We start from the raw sequence: 22,492 nt of genomic DNA on the forward strand, positions 1-22,492 counted from the left end.
CAGCACCTATAAAGGGAACAATAATAACAAAAAAAAGACAAGGTCCTCTTCATGAGATGGAAATATTACTTGTGATGTGGATGGAGGATCAGCTGCAAAAGTGAGTACCCTTAAGCCTTCTAACCATACAGGCTAAGGCAAGAAGCCTTTTAGAAAACCTGAAAGAGCAGGCAGGAGATGACTGCGACCAAAACTTCACAGCAAGTCATGGGTGGTTCCAAAGGATTAAGAACCGTTACAGTTTGCACAGTGTAAAGGTGAGTGGAGAGGCAGCAAGTGCTGATGTGGGTACTGCTGAAGCTTTTAAGGAGGAGCTAGATTGCGTCATCGTGGAGGGAAATTATTTGCCTGAGCAAATATTTAATGTGGATGAAACTGGCTCATTCTGGAGGAGCATGCCTGAACGGACATACAGCCACAAGGATTCAAGGCATTCAACGACCGAATCACACTTCTGTTGAGGGGGAATGTAGCAGGTTTCAAGGTAAAACCCTTCATGATATACCATTCAGAGAACCCAAGGGCTTTTAAAAATGTCAGCAAGCACACACTGCCAGTGTTTTATTGTAGTAATAAGAAAGCATGGATGACCCTAGCACTGTTTGAGGATTGGTTCCTAGTAAGTTGTTTCATTCCACAAGCCAAGGTAGATAGTAGGTATTAGGCAACTACCAAACAGGGAGGTACTACCACCTGGAAAGATATTGGAAGCATAATGTACCTGTATTGTCTAATGGTAGACCCTGCTGCCACATGGCATCACAAAAATTGTGACCAAATCCTCAGGTTGCTGATCTGACTTTCTGCCTCATTTACACACAGTTGCAGGGTCTCAATTGTATCACTTACGATTGACAACACAACATTCATATATTGTTTCTTCTTATTGATCTTTTTTTCATTTTTGTATTTCTTTATGGTTCTTTTTATTATTATTATTATTATTATTATTATTATTATTATTATTATTATTATTATTATTATTATTATTACTACATTTTTGCCCCCCAGGCCCTGATGTGGGTCAGTGTCCTGTGCCCAGGTGGGCTAATCCCCTTAAAAAAAAAGAAAAAAAAAAAGAAAGTATTGTCTGCAACAAGGGGTTGCCTTCAAGATTTTATTAATTTTAAATAATGCTCCGGGACACCCACAACACCTGGATGACCTGTACCCTGATGTTAAGGTAGTCTACATTCCACCTAACACTACCTCTGTCATCCAACCCATGGATCAAGGTGTCATTGCTGCTTTTAAAGCGTATTATTTACGTATGACTACAACATTTTGCAATGTACGTACAAAGAACATAGCTGCAGCATGGCATGAGGTTACAGGTCAGTGCATGAATGGAATATGGAAGAAGGTCCTGAAAAGATATGTGAACAGTTTCAAAGAATTTAATAAAGATGAAGCAATTTCTGAGATTAGTAACAAGATAGGGTAAACAAGTTGGGTAAACATCTGGAGTTAGAAATTGATAATGAAGATGTTGAGCAGTTGGTGGAAAGTGTAGCAGAAGAGCTAATTAACGAGGATTTTATTGAACTGGAGGCACAGAAATTTGCAGAGGAAGAAGAGAGACAAAATGTAAAAGAAGAACCTGCACCCCCCAAAAAGTTTTCAGTGAGACTAATGGCAAAGGCATTTGCTACTATTAATAAGGGGATGCAAATGTTTGAAGAAATGGATCAAAATGTTGAGCGTTTTGCAAAAGTTGACAAACTGATCCAAGATGCACTTGCTTGCTACAGGGAGATTTACAATGAAAAGAAAAGGCAAACTGTGCAGTCTAAATTGGACATATTTTTTAAGAAATCCCCCACTGCTGTTTCCTCACACCCAACCACTGCTGCCTCTTCACTCCCTAAAGATGATCCAATACCTTCAACAAGCAAGTATGTTAGCCTGTCTGAAGAAAGTGAACTTGATGACCCACCCAGCCCTGTCTCCTCCTCTGCTTCATCCAATTAATGTCGTCTCCATGCTTAATTAAAAAATTATTGAGGCCCCATGTGCATTCAGCTGACTACATTAAAGGTAACACTTTATTCATTTTTCATTATTGATTACTTTTACTGTACTGTATTTCATTTTTAATTTCTATGTATTATTTTCGCCTTTTTGGCTTACGACCAAATCGACTTAAGACCTGGTCGTCGGGACAGAACCCCGTCATAAGTCGAAGAGAGACTGTATAGTAATTACAGGTGTACAGGTTGAACCCCGCTAATCTGGGAAGCTTGGGACCAGACCGGTTCCGGATTAATGAAAATTCCAAACCATTGAAACCGAGGTTAAAAAAAGGCAAAATAATGCATAAAATGTACTATTAGTGTCTAATTTCTTCAGTATAGACATCTTTTTTAAATGAGTTAATGTCACATGCTTACATTTCACCACATTACAACCACTTCCACTGCTTGTTGGTCTGCTGGGAGGCATATTTAGGGGTAAATTATAAGTATTTAAAGGTAAAATGTTGGCAACAGCCATTAGAAGTGAGCTATGACATTGTCCCGAACCATCGAAGCTGCCGGACTATCGGGTCCCTGATTAGTGGTGTAAAAAATGCTTTCTCATTAACAGATTTAACAGTATGCCACAGTAATGGGAAGAACATAATATCTCTACCTTTACCAGCTGTGTATCTGTTGAGGTGACTTACTGTGAATGTAACAGTTACTTGTGAAACTGTCATATATGTAACAACCTTCCTGGGTTGTCACCACTCGTAACAATCACTTGTGAAGCACGTTACCTTATATTTTAGATATACTAAAATATAGATCAAAGTTTATTGGATCTTCTGTAGTGAAATCCAATATGTTCCTTTGTTTGTATTTATTACAAAAGGTTTGTATGTACACTTTCAAAAATGATTATCACCATAATTTAACCACTGTAGCTATGAGCGTTAAATGAGGACAGAGGCTATGTTAAATAACTCTGCTAAGTACGTCCTGTTGATGAGATAGTCGAGTGAGGTGAGTAGGGACCCATCGAGGGAAGAACAGAAATATATCCGACGTCCTCCCTCGAGGGAAGACGGAACCATCCATGATGGCTCTAAATAACGTCTTCCTCTAGCGAGTGATATCAAACTACTGTACTGCCCGCAATAGGTGGCCAGAGAACCAGCTACTTAATGCTTAACTCAGCACCAAGTGACGTGACTTCCTGAGGGCACACCTTATCACATGCTCTGAACATGTTACCTTATAGCTAGTGGAAACTTACAGGGTGATAGAGTATATAAGTATAATGTAATTAACCCATTTATATAAATACTTCTGCCTATAAGACGGGGGCTAATACAGCGGGGTCCAACCTGTATTATTATGCAATATCCAATTTACAATGACATTATGATTTACTGCATTTTGATATTTCTACCTCAATTGATGAGATAACAATTATAAATATAACATCATCTCATGATTTGTGTTGGCAACGGAACATTATCTGATACACACTACAAGGCGATGTCTGTCGGAGTAAGCTGTATTTTCCAACGAGTCTCGGGTACTTGTGTTGCTCAAGGATTTTCAGCAGAAAACACCGACTATTTGACTACTGTCGATACATTTTCTCTACATTAATATCATTATATTATTCTACTGAAGATGGAGCACAGTGATTCATCATAATTATAACAAATGCTAGAAATAATAACTGGCAACCTCACAGATACTAGGAAGGCAGGCCAACCAACATAATACAGGAATCACAATTAGTGATCTGAAATATTTGTCCATTGTGACACATTGTGTCTGAGAAAAGGGACCAATACTTTTTTGGGAAAGTGTACTGTACATGTAAGAAAGACATGATTTTTCTTTTTTCCCTAATTTAAATGATATTTACACTATTTAATATGCAACTCATTATAACAGTAGCTATAATGGACATCTGAGGTCATGATTATTCTACGATAATGCATTGTTCTTTCAAACTAATTATTGCATAGGATGGCCCAGAACAATTGGAATTCTGGTTTAATGAAGATTTTTTCACAGTGGTACACTCTACCTTCCATCCCAGTACACTGACCTTCTAAACTCAAATTGCAAGAGACAAACACTTGGGAGAAAATATGAAATGTTTGCCGTACTATAAATTCTACATATTTTATACCAAAAATACAGCTACGTATGTAGTACAGTGGATTTAAAATATTGGATCCATAGATATTTGATGTCACTATAAGGAGTATTGTATACAGTACTTTACAGTAAACCCAATGGATCAAGTACATAACGTACCTTAATATTATACAGTATCTCCCTTTCACAGAGTTCCTTTTAAGATAGGCACCTCATTTAGGTAATAGCCTTCAATGATCTAAACTAAAGTCTACAAAAAATAATTAAAATGAAGACACATTCATTACTGCTCTACTGATCACTTGTTTAAAACTGAAAGCAATAAATATAAAACAACATTTATTTTTTTTATAAACCCATGGTTTATGAAAAATAAATGGTTTTGAATATCCACATTTTATATTATGTACATAGTTTTACCAACATGGTATCCAGTTATAAGTATCCTCAGGTTATACACGGCCATCTCAGGAAACTTCTAGCCCAGCATGGCGGGAATGTTTGCTGGATCAGGTCTATCATGTGGTTTGTCTAAATCACTTCACAGTACAGTACATAGAACGTCGATATAACACGAGATACGTTCCAATCGAAGTGTTGTTTCATTGGAATAATTTAGTTTGGTATTTGAGAGAAACACAAAATACTAAAAAGACCGAGAGTTTACCTAAATGCACCTCCACCCATCTCCTAGAATAAACAAAACATTGTTTTTTGTAGTATATTGTTAAAACAAACACTCATAAATCAACACAGCTAAAATTATGGGACGTGAAATGGTCTGTTTACTAGCAATCAGCTGATGTGAGAGGGTGGTCGCGCTGGAGCTGCCGTGCAGGGTTGCCAGGTCTGGCCTTTTAAGGACAGTCTGTCCTTTTTTAGACCCGCTTGTCCTTTATAAAAAAGAATAACCGTAAACTGTCCTCTTCTGAATTTTAAGTCTATACATTACTACAAAAAGATAAGTTTTTATTCTCTGTGTACGTATATGTATACTGTATATATACGAGGTCTGTCTGGAAAGTATCCAGCCATTTACTATTAAAAAAATATTGCTTACCTAAGACAATGGGACCTTAGTCCCCTTCAAGGTACTCCCCTTGGGACCTCACACACTTCTCCCAGCGTCCCTTCCACTTTTCAAAACAGTCTGAAAAGTCCTCTTTCGGGATCTCCATCAGCTGCCTCGTCGCATTCTCCTTAATCTCGTCCACGGTCAGAAATCTCCTCCCTTTCAACGGCGATTTTAGCTTTGAGAAAAGCCAGAAGTCGCAGGGAGCCAAATCTGGGCTGTAGAGGGGTTGAGAGACCTGGGTGATGCGATGTTTTGCCAAAAAAACCTGCACGAGACGTGAAGAATGGGCAGGCATGTTGTCATGATGAAGTTGCCAGTCACCACTTGCCCACAGCTACAGTGGTTTCTTCTTACCGCATCCCTCAGCCGGCGAAAAACTTCGATGCAGTACTCCTTCATTATTGTTTGGCCTAGACGAGATTAAGGAGAATGAGACGAGGCAGCTGATGGAGATCCAGAAAGAGGACTTTGCAGACCGTTTTGAAAAGTGGAAGGGACGCTGGGAGAAGTGTGTGAGGTCCCAAGGGGAGTACCTTGAAGGGGACTAAGGTGCCATTGTCTTAGGTAAGCAATATTTTTTTTAATAGTAAATGGCTGGATACTTTCCGGACAGACCTCGTACAGTGTATAGTTTGTCCTCAGCCTATCTCCTAGAATAAACAAACACGCATAAATCAACACAGCTAAAATTAAGGGATGCAAAATGGTCTGTTTACTAGCGATCAGCTGATGTGAGAGGGTGGTCGCACTGGTGCCAATCACCACCCGCCTGACTCACCCAGCACTCACTTTCCTCTCATCTTATTTTTTAAATACTTTATGCTATCAAAAATTGATTTTCACTCAACTTCAGTTAGGCAATTCATCCTCTGAAGATGCAGAGCCCAACTCGACCAGCTCATCATCCACATCACTGTCTAGTGCTGTGGCTGTGGATGCATCTGACACGCGGGAAACACCATTTCCACGCTACAGTGCTTCCAGCACCTTGTTTTTCTGCTCCAGTGTAATTGCTTGCCTTGATTTCTTGGCCTTTCGGGTAGTTAATGATGTAGTGGCGATGGTTGATGCACGTGGTAGAAGGAGATAGTGTCCGTTCACTAGAGCGTCACTGCAAGAACTGAGGATGTGGGAGGGTGTGAGAGGGTGGCGGGCAGCCATGTAGCATGCCCAGAGACACATCTGGTGGGAAGCATTAGGCGCAAAATTTAAAATAGGACGCGCCAGATTGACTCGCTCAAAATAGGAAATATTCGCTTTAAATTAAAACATTTTCCTTAATTGTGGGTGTCGCTTTAAATCAATAATCTTTAATTGAATCGCTTTAAATCGACATTCTACTGTACAGTATATGTTCCTCAAACGACAATTCATCATCATCTACCATGCCCAGATCCTCTTCCTTCTCTAACCTTTCTAAATAATCTGTTTATATTTTATCCTTCATATTAGTGATATCCCCATTAGCCGGAACAATTGGTGCAGAGCACTTCTGGGAATGAGAGATTTCCGGGTAATGAGACGACTCTCTCAAAGCCGTAAAAAATCCCTCATCTCCGGAATTTTACAGGTAGCGGAAATATTTTCTCGGAAGTTCCAGAAATTGCCCATTACATCATCTCTCGAACCCGGAAAAATATCCCCCATCCCCGGAATTTTACGGTTAACGGAAAATTCTTCTCGGAATTTCCAGAAAATGCGCCTGATTTTCATCTTTCAAACCCCCAAAAAACCTCCACCATCCCCGGAATTTTCCGGAAAATGTGCCCTTCGGAAAAATGTTCCCAAAGCCAGAATTTTCTGGAAAATTTCAGCTTTGGGAATGATTTTCTGAGAAAATTTCAATTCCGGCTATCAGAGAATTCCGGGTTTGAGGGATTGCATCTAATGGAGATAGTACTGTATATGCTATAAGACTTTCTACTGCCTGGGCAAGTCACGGTCACAGACAGCACTGTGAGGGCTTGGGGCAGCAGCTACTCCCCTCTCATGGGCTGGGTGCAGACACCCTTTTCATTGTGGCAAATTGCTGAAAAGTATCTATACACTCACTGATAAAATACTTTCAGACTACGTACTATAAAGCTACAGTACAGTAGGTTCGGGATATATAGCAACTTTATATAACGATTTTTTTATATCGTGGCCACCAAAATTATCAACATTTTCCTATACTGTATTATAGCAATATTTTTTTTATTTTGCGAGGGATATCGGGCAGGAAATATTTCAATTTATCACTACCACCAAAAGTATCGTAATTTTCCAATATACAGTCTCTCCCTTAGTTACGACATATTCGACTTACGACAATCCAGACATACGACGGACATGGTCGTATAAAATATTTTTCACATTACGTATTTTCGAGTCCCGACGTTAGTGATCGTGCTGTGTACTGAAAAATTTTTCGTTTGTAATTCCCTTTAAAATGGTTGGCAAGCGTTAAAGTGAGAGTTCTCGTGGTGCTGAGAAGAAAAAGAGACACCCATTTTAGAATTTCTATGTATTATTTTCGCCTTTTCGACTTACGACCTGGTCATCGGGACTGAACCCCGTCATAAGTCGAGGAGAGACTATTTAGCAATAAATTTATTTACAGTAGATTCACAGCTTATGTGGGGTATGTTCCTGGGACTTCACATAAAGCCAAAAGCTGTATAAAGTCAGAAGCACTCCTAAGAATCCCCTAAATACCCCAAAAAATACCAGTTGAAATTTTTTTTTATCTCTTGTGCAAAATTTATGATGCCTATATTCAAATGATTCGCTGTCTTGTAAGAGTTCCAGCAATGCAATTTATATTATGCTAACTCTAGTGTGTGGCATTTTATAAGATCAAACTTTAGGCCTAAAACCACTTTAAATCTTACAGGAAGTGGAGGGGGGAGGTGATGTATTATGACAGCTGGGGCGGGAGGACAATGGTTACCTGATGGTATTTATTTATCTTTCATATTTGATGCATATTTGCCGTCTTACAAGGATTCCAGCAATGCAATTTATATTCTGCTAACTTTAGACTGTGCCATTTTATGTCAAGTTTAGTTACTTTTATTGGCCTCCAGAACCTTACCCTATTTTCCCCATTGATTACAAGTAATTATATATCGCAATTTAGTATATAGCGAACATCCTTAGACCCCTATCTCGCGATATATCCCAATTCTACTGTACAAGCGGCTGCCAGATGTATGAAGCAGATCGAACCTAACAGACCTAGCTCTTACATGTACTGGTACAGTATTATCTCGTTTCACTTTGTTTTTCTTTTTGATATATCATTCATACAGACTTTTGTTTATGAAAACCTTGAAGTGTATAATGTCTTCATATGCATACTTGCACTGCTAGGGAGAGCATCGAGACCAATCGGAGGTTCCGATCCATTTCATTTTTATCTATTTTAATATTTTAATACATGCACAGTGTACTGTGATGTACAGTATTTTTATACGGTATGCGAAAACTAATGAAGTATAGCATACACCCTGTACAGTACAATCCTTACTTCTAACCTTGAGCCACACATTGCAGAACTATAGTGGTCTTTCTCAAACCACTCATTTCTCATTAAACCCCAGTCCTTACCAACTGTGGGAGAATTCTAAACTGTTACCCCAATAGTTGGTACATATGATTGTAATTAAAACTTCAGATAATAATAATAAATAATAATAATAATTAACGGTTTATTGAAAGAGCTTGGCAGCCAGAAGGCTGAAAATATACAGTTACATATTTGGGGAATGGGTTTCGAATTACAAATAATATACAAGTAACATAAGTGATACAAATAAGATATATAATAACTAGATGGGGAAAAGCTCAAACTACAGTGCATTTCAACATAGTGACAGTGCAAGAAGTAGTATTTACTTGGAGTGAATACACTGGTTTATTACAAGTTATTGATAATTTTTACAATGGTTGGGACTGGGCTGTTCTTATAGCGATCAGTTCGTGCACGTATGGGCTGGATGCAGTTGTGGTGTCGAACAGCAATTCTCGGGCTAGGGATCTCAGGTGGTAGTAGGAGCCGGTGTCGAGGACGGTGTAGAAGCTTCTTACCAAATTTGCAGATGAGGTCATGGTGATGGTCATTGAGAGTCGAAAGGGTCAGTGTGTTGAGTGCTTCTTGATATGTGGAGTAGGAAGGGGAGAGAATAATCTTGCATGCCCTCCTTTTGCACTTTTTCTAGGTGAGCTTGGGAAGTATGAATGTTGTGTAAACACTGAGGAGCTCGGGTGCAGGAACTCCGAGGGACTTGAGTCGGCGGAGGAGGTGGAGACGGAAACTGGAGGATTTGACAACTTCACTGACGTGTGGTTTCCAATTTAGTTTGTTGTCTATGGTGACGCCGAGGAGCTTCGTGGAATCTAAAACCTGGAGTGTGTTCGGACCTAGAGTAATGGAAGGAGGTGGGACAATGTCGAAGGAGAGGTTGATGTGCATAACCATGGTCTTGGTGTGGTTGATGGTGACATGGTTGTTGGTGGCCCAGTTTTGGAGACTGTTCAATAAATCCTGAAGGGCGGTATAGTCGGGAGCAGAATTGTTGACGCTGATCCCAATGGTGGAGTCGTCGACATATTTCCAGCGAGCAGGGGTTTCTCTTAGGGCATCATTGATGAGCATAAGGAAGCAGAGTGGTCCCATCTTGGTGCCTTGGGGGACGCCACAGGTGAGTGACTGAAAGGTGGAGACAGCCCCTCGGAAGCGTACAGCTTGGTGTCAGTCACTGAGGAAGTCTGTAAGCCATGGTATAAAACTTCTCCGAAGCCCGAGGTCAATAGCTTTGTTGATGATTATATTGTGGTCGACGAGGTCGAATGCTTTAGTGAAATCAATGAAGGTGACAGCTACAGACGTTTTTCGTTTCTCGAGATGGCGGTATATGTAATCGAGGAAGCTGACAAGACAGTGAGTGGTGGAGGAAGTTTTCATATTGCCAAATTGCTGAGGGTCTACGACTCCTGCAATATCAGCATAAGCCCAGTCGAACACAAAACTTTCACAGATTAGGCTGGGTATTGGGGTGATTGCAATAGGTCGTAGCTGATTTAAGGATTGTGGGCTGGTTGACTTGGGCACTGGTGATACATAAGAGGTCTTCCAGTCAGCTGGGCATCTGGCTTGACTGAGAGAAGCATTGATGATGGAGCATAGGGGTTTAGCAAGCTCCGGGGAGAACTCCTTGAAGAGTTTCATTGGTAAGTCAATGGGGGTGGTAGAGCGTTTTAATTTTAGTTTGTCCAGGCGTTTTGCTACTTCAAATTCTTCTACTAAGTCAGTGGGAAGGGGGGCTGGTAGGTAAGCAGGGAGAGTGGTTGTGTCAAGCCGGGGGAGCGTCTGGCATATAGTAGCGAAATGGTTATTTGATTGCTCAGCTGCGTCAACATTAGTGAGATGGCTAAGGAAGGGGAGGGGGTGTGTCTTATTGTTTAGTCCACAGAGTTCTTTAAGCTTACCATACCATTGACTGATGTTGGTCTGCTTCAGGTGTTGTAATTTGGTTGGGTAGTGGGACTTCTTTGCAGTGCGTATTTCGCGGATGACTCGGTTGCGAAGGGACCTGTAGCGGATGTGGTCATTGAGATGAAAGGCTCTGTCTCTCTGTTGCATAAGTCTTTTGATCCGAGGTGTGATCCAGGGCAAGTCAGCTGGGTGAGATCTGACGGACTTCTCGGGGAAGAAGTGGTGGTGAGCTTCCGTGGTGGCGTTGGTATAATTTATCCATTTGGTTTCCATGTCATCCACGCTAAGTACTTCAGTCCAGGGATGGTGAACTATCCACTGCCCGAAGAGGCGCACTGCAGAGTCAGTAATTGGCCTGTAGGTCTTGATGTAGGGTCTCTGTACTTGAGTGGGAGTGGCAGCTGGGGACCAGAGCACTGATAAGTGTGTGCTACACCCAATAGGAGGCATTGGTTGAGGTGGTTGGTACTGGTCCGCTAAGTCAGTTAAGATAAGGTATGTTTAAAATTCTAAGCATTTACTTAGCAAATTTTCACAATTCAAGTTATCAAGCAGATATGTTATAAAATAGAGCAATGTATGTATTTTCACCTCCACAACCTTCCATAGTCCACAGCAATTACAGTAAGTTCTCGCTTAACGTCGTCCCGCTTTACGTTGTTTCGGTACTACGTCGCTGAACTTTAGAGACCAAAAATTCGTTTAACGTCCCGGTGATCTGATGCTATGTTGTTTTCCGTCATCACAGACTACTTTCTACGGAGCATTTCCCGCTCTTGTCTGGCTGCGCTACGCTCTCTCGGCTTGGCACACTGGCCTCGCTCGCAGAACGTCACAGCGTCCCAAAGCGACGCCAAGCCAGTCTCTGTTATGAATTCACATCATTCGTGTGTGCTCAAGTGCTTTTGCTCTAAAACTGTACTATAACCATTCAAAATGGCTTCCAAGCGCCCATCAAGTGCTACTGATGCTAGTGTAGTGAAGAGGCAACGTAAGACCATTACCCTGGCTACGAAAATGGATGTATTAACCCGATTTGAAAAAGGGGAACGGGCTGTGGACATAGTCACTGTGCTTGGTCTAACCCCCACAATGGTGCGTACTATCTGGACCAACGCTGACAAGATTAAGGTTAGTGCTGGAAGTGGTACTTCTCCGAGTGCTACTAAGACAACTTGTACTAGAAGCACTGTGATAGAGAAGGTGGAAAGATGCTGGCAATGTGGATGGAGGACCAGAATCAACACAATGCCCCTGTGAGCCTTATGGTTATCCAACACAAAGCCAGATCCTTGTTTGACGACATGAAGGAAACAGAGGGTGAAGGATCAAAGGAAGAGACCTTTACGGCCAGCTGAGGCTGGTTTCAACAATCTAAGCGTCGGTATAACTTCTACAACATAAAGATGATTGGTGAAGCTGCCAGTTCAGATACGGTTGCTGCCGAGACATTCCCGCCAACAACGGAGGAGGAGCAAACAGCAGAGGAGGAACCCCAGTGAGAGCAGGAGGAGGAGGCAGCCGCAGAGTCTCAGTGGCTCATCACCCTCCTCTTCTCCCGCCCTCCTCCGCTCCCACCCTTCTCCTCCGCTCCCACCATCCTCCTCCTTCGCTCCACTACCCACCACACACTTGCTCTACTACCTCCGCCCATCGATGAGTACCAATACATACTTAGTACTGTAGTTCTATACAGTCAACCCTCAGTTTACGCGGTTAATATAACCCACAGGGTACCGCGGAAAGTGAGAAACGCGTAAAGTGAACAACATAACATATGGGATTAATTGAAATAGAGACCGGGCTGACCCCCAAACTCCACTTTTTGACGACACACAACTATGTTGTAGTAAAAATTTTATCTTAACTTTATGATGGTATGCACACACAATTAATATAGAAGAGGTTAGGTTAGGAAAAATAAAGGTTAAGTTAGGAAAAATAAAGGTTAGGTTAGGAAAACTAAAAGTTAGGTTGAACACTTACATTAGTAGAAGAGATGGGTCGGCATACGGGGATGAAGGCTGGTTCCGAGGCAGAGGGAAGGCTACTGGCCCTCAGGTGAGTCACTATCACTGTCACCCACAGTTGTTATGGCCTCCCTGACAAATCCCTCAAAGTCATCTTCACTGTCTCTACCTCTGTCACTATCACTGGCTTGGGCTGGCTGTGGTGGGTTGCGGGCGAAGAACTCTGTTATGCTTTGCTGACGGCTGGTGTTTATGTTGTCGTGATAAACCTTGAAGTAGGGCTCCATAGTCTGCAACAGCTGGGTAGTGAAGATTTCATACCTGTTTGCGTCAGGGTCGTCGGAAAGGAGGAACTTGACTTTCTCGATACACTCGATGGCACCCCTAACATTACTATGGGATAAGCGGTGTTCTTCTTGGGATGACGCACCACCTGCCTCTTCACTGACGTCATCATCATCTACCATCTCGTCGGTAGTCACATCAGGATCCCTTATCACCTCCAGGATGTCGTCGTTGGTGGTCTCGGAGAAGCCTGCAGCTATAACACTCTGCGCAGCTTCTCTGGCAAGGTCCACTGCTATTGCAACAGTCTGAACCTCACCAGTCACAGATTGACTCTGCCTAACGGCCGGAATGCCTTGCAACACATGTCTCCATGCGTGACGAACAGTTGCTACAGACAGCTGATCCCATGCCTCCACCAAGAAGTCCACAGCTTTCTTGATGTTGAATATTCTCCAGAATTGTTTGAAAAGTATGTTTTGCTCTGCTAACTGTTGATCCTCGTCGTCTTCGCTCTTGCTATCGGTGGTGGTGTCACTCAGGTTACGCAACTCTTCCCTGGTGTTGGTGTAGTCGTTCAGGAGCTTGAATTTTTTAGTTGAGAATGCAGCTTTTACATTACAGATTAACTCTTGGTCCATGGGCTGTAATATAGACGTAGTGTTGGGAGGAAGGAAGACCACTTTTACGTTGGGTGACGATCTAACAGTAGCGGCAAGTGTCCTGGTGCGTTGTCCAGCAGCAACAAAATCTTGAATGGCACATTCTGTTGCTCACAGAATTTCTTTACATTGGGAACGAAACAGCCATCAAACCAGGAGAGGGACAGTGTAGAGAACATCCACACCTTACGTGCGGTCAGCCAGTGGACATTTAACTTGTTCATGTCCATGCTCTTGTAGGCGTGCGGCTTGCGGGCTGTGTGGATCACCGATAACTTGAGCTTACAGGTACCGGAGGCATTGGTGGTAAACCGGACGGTGATGCGCTCCTTCTGCATCTTCCGGCCCCGAATCTTGCTGGCATTCTTCACAACGAAGGTCTTGGAAGGTAGTTTTTTCCAAAAAAGACCAGATTCATCCATGTTAAACACCTGGTCGTCGGTGTACTGTCCTTCCTCCATAATCTCAAGTAAAAACGGAGGAAATTCCCTAGCCGCAGCACGGTCAGCACTCGCTTCTTCACCACCAATGTTGATATTGGTGATCTTGTTCTGCATCTTAAACCTCTGTAACCACCAAGAGGAAGCATTAAAGGGTTTGGGCTCTGTAATTCCCATCTTTCGTGACACTGCAGCATACAGTTCACGTGTCGACCGCCATGTTCCGTCGCGCCTGACGCACCAAGTAGCTCACAAGTAATTTTTCCGTCTTGAGAAGCACCTGGTTGTGGAAATACTTGGTCATAGAAGCACCTGTAGACTTTGTGATCTTCATGTGCTCCTTTATCTTGGCTGCATCCTTCTTTATAGTCCGGATCGTAGATTCGTTCACACCATGCTGGCGCGCCAAATCAACCTGTCTTGTTCCTTTCTCTAACTCTTGGATGATCTTGTACTTCACCTCGTAGCTTAAGGAACGTCGTGTCTTCTTGGGCTTAGGGCGGCTGGGTCCAGGCAAGGAAAGGTTTCTCTCTGGGGGTGGTGGTCCGGCGGAAGCCATTTTACAGAACAATGGATGCACGATTACACGGTGTGGCCTGGAGGGATGAAACTGCCGCGGCTAGGTCAAGCGTCGTCTTTCCTCCCTCCCTCCCTCCCCCGGGTGGACACATCATATTACTTTAAACCAATTACAGCTAGCAGCAGAGGGAGGTAGGGATGCATGGCTAATCACAGTCCGATACGTCATATGACGTCACTGATAACCCAACAGAGACATCCACTGCGCAACCTTACCGCGCGGCTTGCAGAGGCGGGAGGAGGCAGGAGCAGGCGGGTGGGGCGAATCTAAAAATAGTGTCGAGCCGAACACTCTCCGCGTAAAGGGGTACACGCACCGCGGAATGTGAGCATCCCGGGTTCCGGCAGGGTACCGCGTAAACGTGGAAACGCGGAATGTGGGACCGCATAAAGTGAGGGTTGACTGTATACTATTTTCTATAAAAATGGCAATGATTTTCTGTATATGTAACTTTTTTCATGGGGCAATGGGAGGCTGGGGAACATAACTCCCATATTCTATCTATTTCTTAAGAGGAAAATTGATCCACTTAATGTTGTTTCGCATAACGTAACGTTTTCAGGAACGTAAGCCCGACGTTAAGCAAGGATGCCCTGTATTTGTATGTTGAATATTTTATTTTTTTATTTTAAGAGTATGCTGGATGAAGGCATAGGCCTGTGCACCAATTTCTACATCTACTTTTCTGGACAATAACTGGTACTGCACTGCACTAAATTGCTTGAGCTAGTGGCACTATTTTAGTACTGTACGAACGTCCAACACTGTAATTGTTCATACTAACCCTCCTGGCCTTGGCCAGTTGTCTTAGCACATATGGTTTATGGTTCTGAACAATTCAAGCAACATGAAAATTTTCAATTAACTTCATATAAAAAGTATTCAATACAAAAGGAATGTTTAAAATAATGAACAGTTACTCTACATATTTTCATGATACAACTTGTTTACCAAGGTATAGTATATGGTACTTGTTATAAAATAGCTAAACTGTATGTGCCAACCACTTTAAGCCAGCCACTTCAATTGATGAAACAAGTTTGTTATTGTTGTTTTTTTTTTGTGGCATCACAAGTAGGAAATAGCATTATAACAATAAGTTTTAAGTTTTGTTTATTGTTGAAAAGAATAAATAATAAAAGGTCCAAGTTAAAAAAAAACTAACATTACAGTATAGGTAGACTGACAAGTCATGAGTCAGATACACCCTCCTCTATGAAACAAATGGTTACACATGGTACTGTACTTGTTAATGTGACATGCTATGAGATTTGTAAATTATTAGTTCAGTGATGCAAAACAATAAAAAAAATTTTTTTTGCCTATATTCACCTTGTTTTTGTATGCTTACACTCCTACACAATTCTATCAAGATGATTTTAGTTTCTAAAAATATTCATAACTATGTGATTTTTATGAGGAAACTCTGCATGATAAATGTGCACCACTAAATTTACCATCTACAAATCCTGAAACACCGCATTATAACTTGTCATACCTCGCTCATCCAACAGCCTCACCTTCCAATGAGGAGACAAAACCACAAGTGTATATGATAAACAAAATTGGACCCAACTGTTCCCTATGGTACTCCAACTGGAAAGATACAGTGCATTGGATATGATCTGATGGATATTGTAAGCCTTAGGTACAGATACAGCAGACTCATTTACTAAAAGTTAAGAGATCACCAACCAATACTTGATGATCAACAGTATCAAAAGCTGTGAGATCAAGAAGAACCAAGAAGGATGAATTCCTCAAACACATATTAACTACAAAATCATCATAAATCTTCCATGTGGTTGTTTCTGTTGATGTTTTTTCTATAGGTTAAGTAAATTGATGGACTCAACCTACTTTGTTTCATTGGAGAGAACAATTGGTCTAGCATAGCATACTCCATAATTCTCAACAGCAAAGACAGGTTAAAATTTGACCTTTAATTTGGCTTACATTTTCTATCAAGGCCTGGTTTCTTGAATTATGTAAAATTAGGCTTGCTTCTTAGACATCACAAAATTAACCTCCCTGGAATAGCAATAAATTCTGTAGCAAAAGGAGCAAGCAAATTATAAATAAATGATATTTTTTACATATACAGTCGACCCTCGTTAGTTCGGACCCCTTTAATCCGGATTTCGGATAAATCGGACGAAATCTGAACTGTCCATATCAAATTTCTGGTTCTGGGATTGTCCCAGTTGCAATTGGGGTTGCAATTTCAAATTCTGTGTCACTACTAAGAAATAACAAAGTCCCTGGTGCACTCTAAGATTAAGAGAAAACGGAAGACTCAGGCGTCCTGAAGTGAGAGAAAATGGACTCCTATGACGGGGCACTCAAATAAAGAGACATGGTTACATGTTTTGTGGACTAGCCACTGTACAGTATCCTTTTCATCACTTTGTAATAAACCTCGTTATGCCTATGTATTTCTGATAATCATCATAACATTATATATTTATATATTTAGCGGTTGTACAAACACAAGGCCTCACACATGCCATTCAGACTGACAGACTTGACAAGTTTTACCAACCATAAAGACAGTTGAAGCTTTAAACATCACTCACAATGGATCTTGAATATTCCAACTGTAATCAGACATACCTAAGTTGCCTCAACAATTGCAACCCCAGTTGCAACATCAAATTCTGTGTCACTACTAAGATATAACAGTCTCTGGTGCACTCTAAGATTAAGAGAAAACGGACGACTCAGGAGTGCTGAAGTGAGAGAAAACAGACTCCTATGACGGGGCACTCAAATAAACATACACAGCTGTATAATGCAATATTAACCCCTAAATTGGTTAATTCGGACAATCGGCTAAAAAGGACACCCTTCCCCCCTATTAGTCCGTTTTAACGAGGGTCGACTGTATTTAAGGTCTAACTGACAATAAGTCTTCTTAAGTTCGTTGATGTGGCAAATTACAGCATGCCCTGACAATTCGCGGATTTTTAATTCGCAGACCTCGATTATTCACGGATGACACCCTGGAAGTACCCAAGAATGTCTAAGGGTAGTTTTAAAGTTGCTGGCATTTTCACAGCCGGGACAGAGAGCCATTCATTCTAAAGACAGTAATTTCTTTTACCTGTATTGTATATGTGTTTGTGTGTGTAGACAGACACACAGACACACACACACACACACAAAACACATACAAATAAATAATAATGGGAAAATCCTCTCACAAATAATCAGAAACAAGACAACAAACTTTAGAAAAATTGTGAGAGTTCTATCCTCAAGTCGACTCCATGCTTTGTTATTAACTTCAATAACAAAGCAAGAAGTTAACTTGAGGGTCGACTCACATTTTTTCTAATTTTTTTTTGTCTTGTTTCTGATTACTTGAGAGGATTTTCCCATTATTATTTATTTGTACTGTATGTGTTTTGTGGTTTTGTGTGTGTGTAATAATAATAATTAACGGTTTATTGAAAAAATTCTGCAGCCCGAAGGCTGAAAATATACATGGGACATAAATGACTTATTACATACATTGGTGGTTTAACAAAAGCCTTCATTAGAGAAAGGTAAAGGAACATACAGTGAACATACAGATTAATGTAGGTGTTGAACAGCAAACTCGTAGTGTAGTAACTCCCTCCCAGATGGTGTTAGGAGGAACTCACGTGGTGTAGTAGTTCCCTCAGATGTTGTTATGAGGGACCTGGCGTGGTGTAGTAATTCCCTCGCTGATGGTGTTATGAGGGGCCTCACGTGGTGTAGTAATTCCCTCACAGATGGTGTTATGAGGGGCCTCACGTGGTGTAGTAATTCCCTCACAGGTGGTGTTATGAGGGACCTCACGTGGTGTAGTAATTACCTCACAGATGGTGTGATGAGGGACTTGACGTGGTGTAGTAATTACCTCACAGATGGTGTTATGAGGGACATGTGGTGTAGTAATTCCCTCACAGATGGTGTTATGAGGGGCCTCACGTGGTGTAGTAACTCCCTCACAGATGGTGTTATGAGGGACCTCACGTGGTGTAGTAATTACCTCACAGATGGTGTTATGAGGGGCCTCACGTGGTGTAGTAACTCCCTCACAGATGGTGTTATGAGGGGCATCGCGTGGTGTAGTAATTCCCTCACAGATGGTGTGATGAGGGACATGTGGTGTAGTAATTCCCTCACAGATGGTGTTATATGAGTGAGGTTTGATCCCAGGCCTTCCTATCGTAGACGGATTAACACATCGGTGGTTGTTGTTGGGTCTCGCGGGGGCCGTTATCACTGGGTACCTGGGACCTCACTGTGTGAAGGTTAACTTGGGTGTGACTGTTATTGTTGAGTTGTTCTCACTGACTTAAGCACTGTTCACCACTGTTCACCTCGGTTTAACACTGGTTCCGTTCCTTTCCTAAATGAAATTGTAACTTCTGGCGAGAACTTGTTGATATTCCGGTGGGGAGGAGGGTTCAGGGGAGGGGGTTGGTATGGGCCAACTTAACAGTTGACCTGGCTGCTCCGAGAGGAACGCCAGGTACGTCTTGACCCTTCGGTGGTCAAGGTGTGTGTGTGTGTGTGTGTGTGTGTGTGTGTGTGTACACAAATATATATACAATGCAGGTAAAATAAATAATTTTCCTAAGGGCAAACACAAAGGGAATATGCATTTCTTTGCACACAAGTAAAAATGTACCCCCCCCCAGGTCAGCAAATATTATTCGTGACCATTTTGAGAACCTAACCCCTGCAAATTTAAAGGCATGCTGTATGGCAATTACTCCAAGCGGGAAAAAAAAAAGACAAAGTACAAGATGGTAAAGTGTTAACTGAATTTTACTGAAAACTAGCAATAACACAACAACCCTGGCTGACTCTTGGGGCCCAGCCAAAGAACTGCTTAGCAGTGTGAGTTCATCCAACAAATTAATGCTCATTCATATTTTCTAATCACCACATTTAACATCTACCTGTACTATTGCTGTCATACACATGTATGATGATTGGTTTAATGGTTTTCCAGGAGGAATTTTCTCTTTCATTGGCATCTGGGCTGAGCAGCAGTGAAGGGATGTAGTAAAATGCCTTCATAAACCAAATAATTTTAGAATATCAACTCTTAAAAAATGCTCCTTGTCTATAAATATGCATCATCATCATCATGAATGAATCTGATATTAAGGTTTTGTGTTTATTTGGTATGTCCGGTCTGCCAGTAAAGTCTTGACAACCCACCTTTCTTGTCATCACCTGTACTGTACTGTGCTGCAGCATTGTTCTTGAATGCAATGGCTGCCACTGTTATTAAATTTTTATGGTATTGGGATATTTGCCTTTCAAAATTTGCTTAAACTTAATTATTAGCTCTTTAGGCTACTAGCAATGCAGTACAGTATAAATAAACCATCCCTGTTTTCAAATGAATGAAAAAAAATCAAACAAGCATGAGGACAGGACATGGGACATGTCTTGACTGACCTATTCACACAAAGACAAACAATGTACTGTACTATATTTGCAAATACTGCAGCTTATATTACCTTGGCTCTTCTGCTACAATCTAATTCTTGGTCTCTCCAGCTTCATGGAAGAATTCCCTTGAAAAGAAGAAGAAAAAATGAAGGACTGATACTGAAAACCAGTTTTATAATTAGGAATGAGTAACCGGTCCATAATGTGTAATTTAGTCTTTAATTCATCCTATCATGTTTGACCACATACAGGAGCTGCAAAGAGCTAGTCTAGTTCAAGTTGGTATAGCAGTAAGACAGAGCTAAGAGGTGAAAACAGGAGTGAGCCTATTCTCTATGGTTGGGTGAACCAGAGAATAATTTGACAAGGGAAATCATTATGATTCAGTGGTTTTCGTCTTGAATAACACCATGGATTTCCTTTGGAATCTTTTTATTTTGAAAATGAAGAGTCTTACATTCTGTTAAAAGATAAGGTACTGTTGTAGTCTAACCAGTATGGTCAAAAGAGGGCGGATATCATGAACCTAATTGGCTTAACATACTGTATTACAGTACCATTTGCACAATCCCTATCATAAAATCCATAAAATGAAAACTAACAAACCATAAAAATCATTTCCATATTTCAGTGAAACATGACAGATTTAATATTAGTATTTTGATTCCTACCTGAGAATGTCTGGCAGTTCAGGAGCTTGGTATATATATTTATGAGAATATCCACAACTCGCGGCAAAGCCTACAAACTTCACAGGTGGAGCACCCTTCGGTCTCACTTTCAGGGCTGTCTCATAGAGCTATTGGAAAAAAAAAATTTTTTATTAAAAATAGTATATTGACTCTGAGGTCCTATTTACTGGTATGAGAACATGGCCAGGCAGCTCTTGTCACTGCACAAGCCTTATCTGTGGGTATTGTTCATCACATGATAGCCCATGTGGACCTGAGGAATGAGCTTTGAATAGGCTTTCTTTTCCCATCAAACCTATTCCCTAAAGACAAGAGAGATTGGATTTACAAAGGTTGCTCTTAAAAAGCAGGTTTAATTAAAAGTAAATGTCTACCTAGTCAGTCCACTTCCCTCCTATCCCTGGTCAACATCATTATTTCACAACCAATTTCCCATTTTACTTTAGATTCCCTCTGAATAACCACTACCCAAGGGAGAAGGGAGGGAAGCTCTGCTTGAAAATGGGATTTTAGGAACAATTTCCTATGGAATAACTACAATTTAGCCAATGATGATATAGGAACTTGTACGTACAGTAGAACGTCGATATAACACGAGATACTTTCCAAGAGAGGTCGCTTTAAACTGAACTTGCACTAAATCGAAGTGTTGTTTCAATGGAATAATTTAGTTTGGTACTTAAGAGACACACAAAATACTAAAAAGACAGAGTCTACCCAGATGCACCTCAGCCCATCTCCTAGAATAAACAAAACATTGTTTTTTGTAGTACAGGTTGTACCTCTCTAGTCCGGCATTCTGTGGTCCGGAAACTCCCGTGGTCCGGAACGATTTTGGTTTGTCCAATAGGTAGATAGGCAGCATTTTATTTTATTTTTATTTTTTTTTTTATTTATTTTTTTTATTTATTTATTTTTTTTTTTTTTACTTATCTGAATTATTATTATTATTACAGGAGTATTAAATTTTTGCCCCTCAGGCCCCAATGTGGGTCAGTGACCTATGCCCGGGTGGGCTAATCCCCTTAAAAAAAAAAAAGCTGCGGGAAATTAAGGTTTGTTTACATCCGGCAGTTCGGCTGCTCTCTCTCTCTCTGCTTGTCTATACAGAGTACAACATTTAACCCTTCAATATATATGAGCAGTAAATAAGTGTTGCTTTCATATTCTTATGTAGAGTAATGACGATATATTTTCACATGTGCGCACTTACATACGAGCAGTCTCACTTTTTTTTTTACCATTAATGGTTAGCTACTTATATTGTTCCATTTATTAACATTAAATAACATTACAGGTACTTCAAGCAACCATATTCATTTTTTACATTAATTTTACTACAGCTAAACTCAGGGTCTTATTTTCTTCAGTTTTATATGTAGAACCAATCAGTCACTGGTTTCGTAAGCTTTAACATAAACAATGCCGGCAGCGGTCTCGTCTCCTCTAATATTCCACGTATTATTAATAAATTGTATTGTTAATTTTGCACACACGTACATTAATTCAATAAAAACAAATTCAGAAACATTAATTAAAATATATATGAACAGTAAATAAGTGTTGCTTTCATATTCTTATGTAAAGTAATGACGATATGTTTTCACGTGTGCGCATGCGCATTTACATATGCGATCTCTCTTTTTTCTTTACCATTATCGTTAGCTACTTCTATTGTTCCATTTATTAACATTAAATAACATTACTTAAAACAACCATATTAATTTTACTACAGCTACAACCAAGGTCTTATTTTCTTCAGTTTTA

The 22,492-nt window shown here is 40.8% G+C and overlaps 1 protein-coding gene across 4 annotated transcripts in view; it reads right to left on the bottom strand.

Annotated features, from left to right (window-relative positions):
• The window catches only part of LOC121870403 (lysophosphatidylserine lipase ABHD12-like), a 152,535-nt gene that overhangs the window by 11,639 nt on the left and 118,404 nt on the right, over window positions 1-22,492 (bottom strand). For all 4 annotated transcript variants that reach the window (XM_042372237.1, XM_042372240.1, XM_042372238.1 and 1 more), the window contains 2 exons: window positions 20,705-20,832; window positions 20,102-20,158 (listed from right to left, as the gene is read on the bottom strand). In XM_042372237.1, coding sequence (XP_042228171.1) covers window positions 20,122-20,158; window positions 20,705-20,832 — 165 coding nt within the window. In that variant the 3' untranslated portion in view covers window positions 20,102-20,121. The remainder of the gene's footprint in view (window positions 1-20,101; window positions 20,159-20,704; window positions 20,833-22,492) is intronic.

Source organism: Homarus americanus, unplaced genomic scaffold (assembly GCF_018991925.1).
Source record: "Homarus americanus isolate GMGI-L3 unplaced genomic scaffold, GMGI_Hamer_2.0 scaffold40856, whole genome shotgun sequence".
Classification (NCBI taxonomy): Eukaryota; Metazoa; Arthropoda; class Malacostraca; order Decapoda; family Nephropidae; genus Homarus; species Homarus americanus.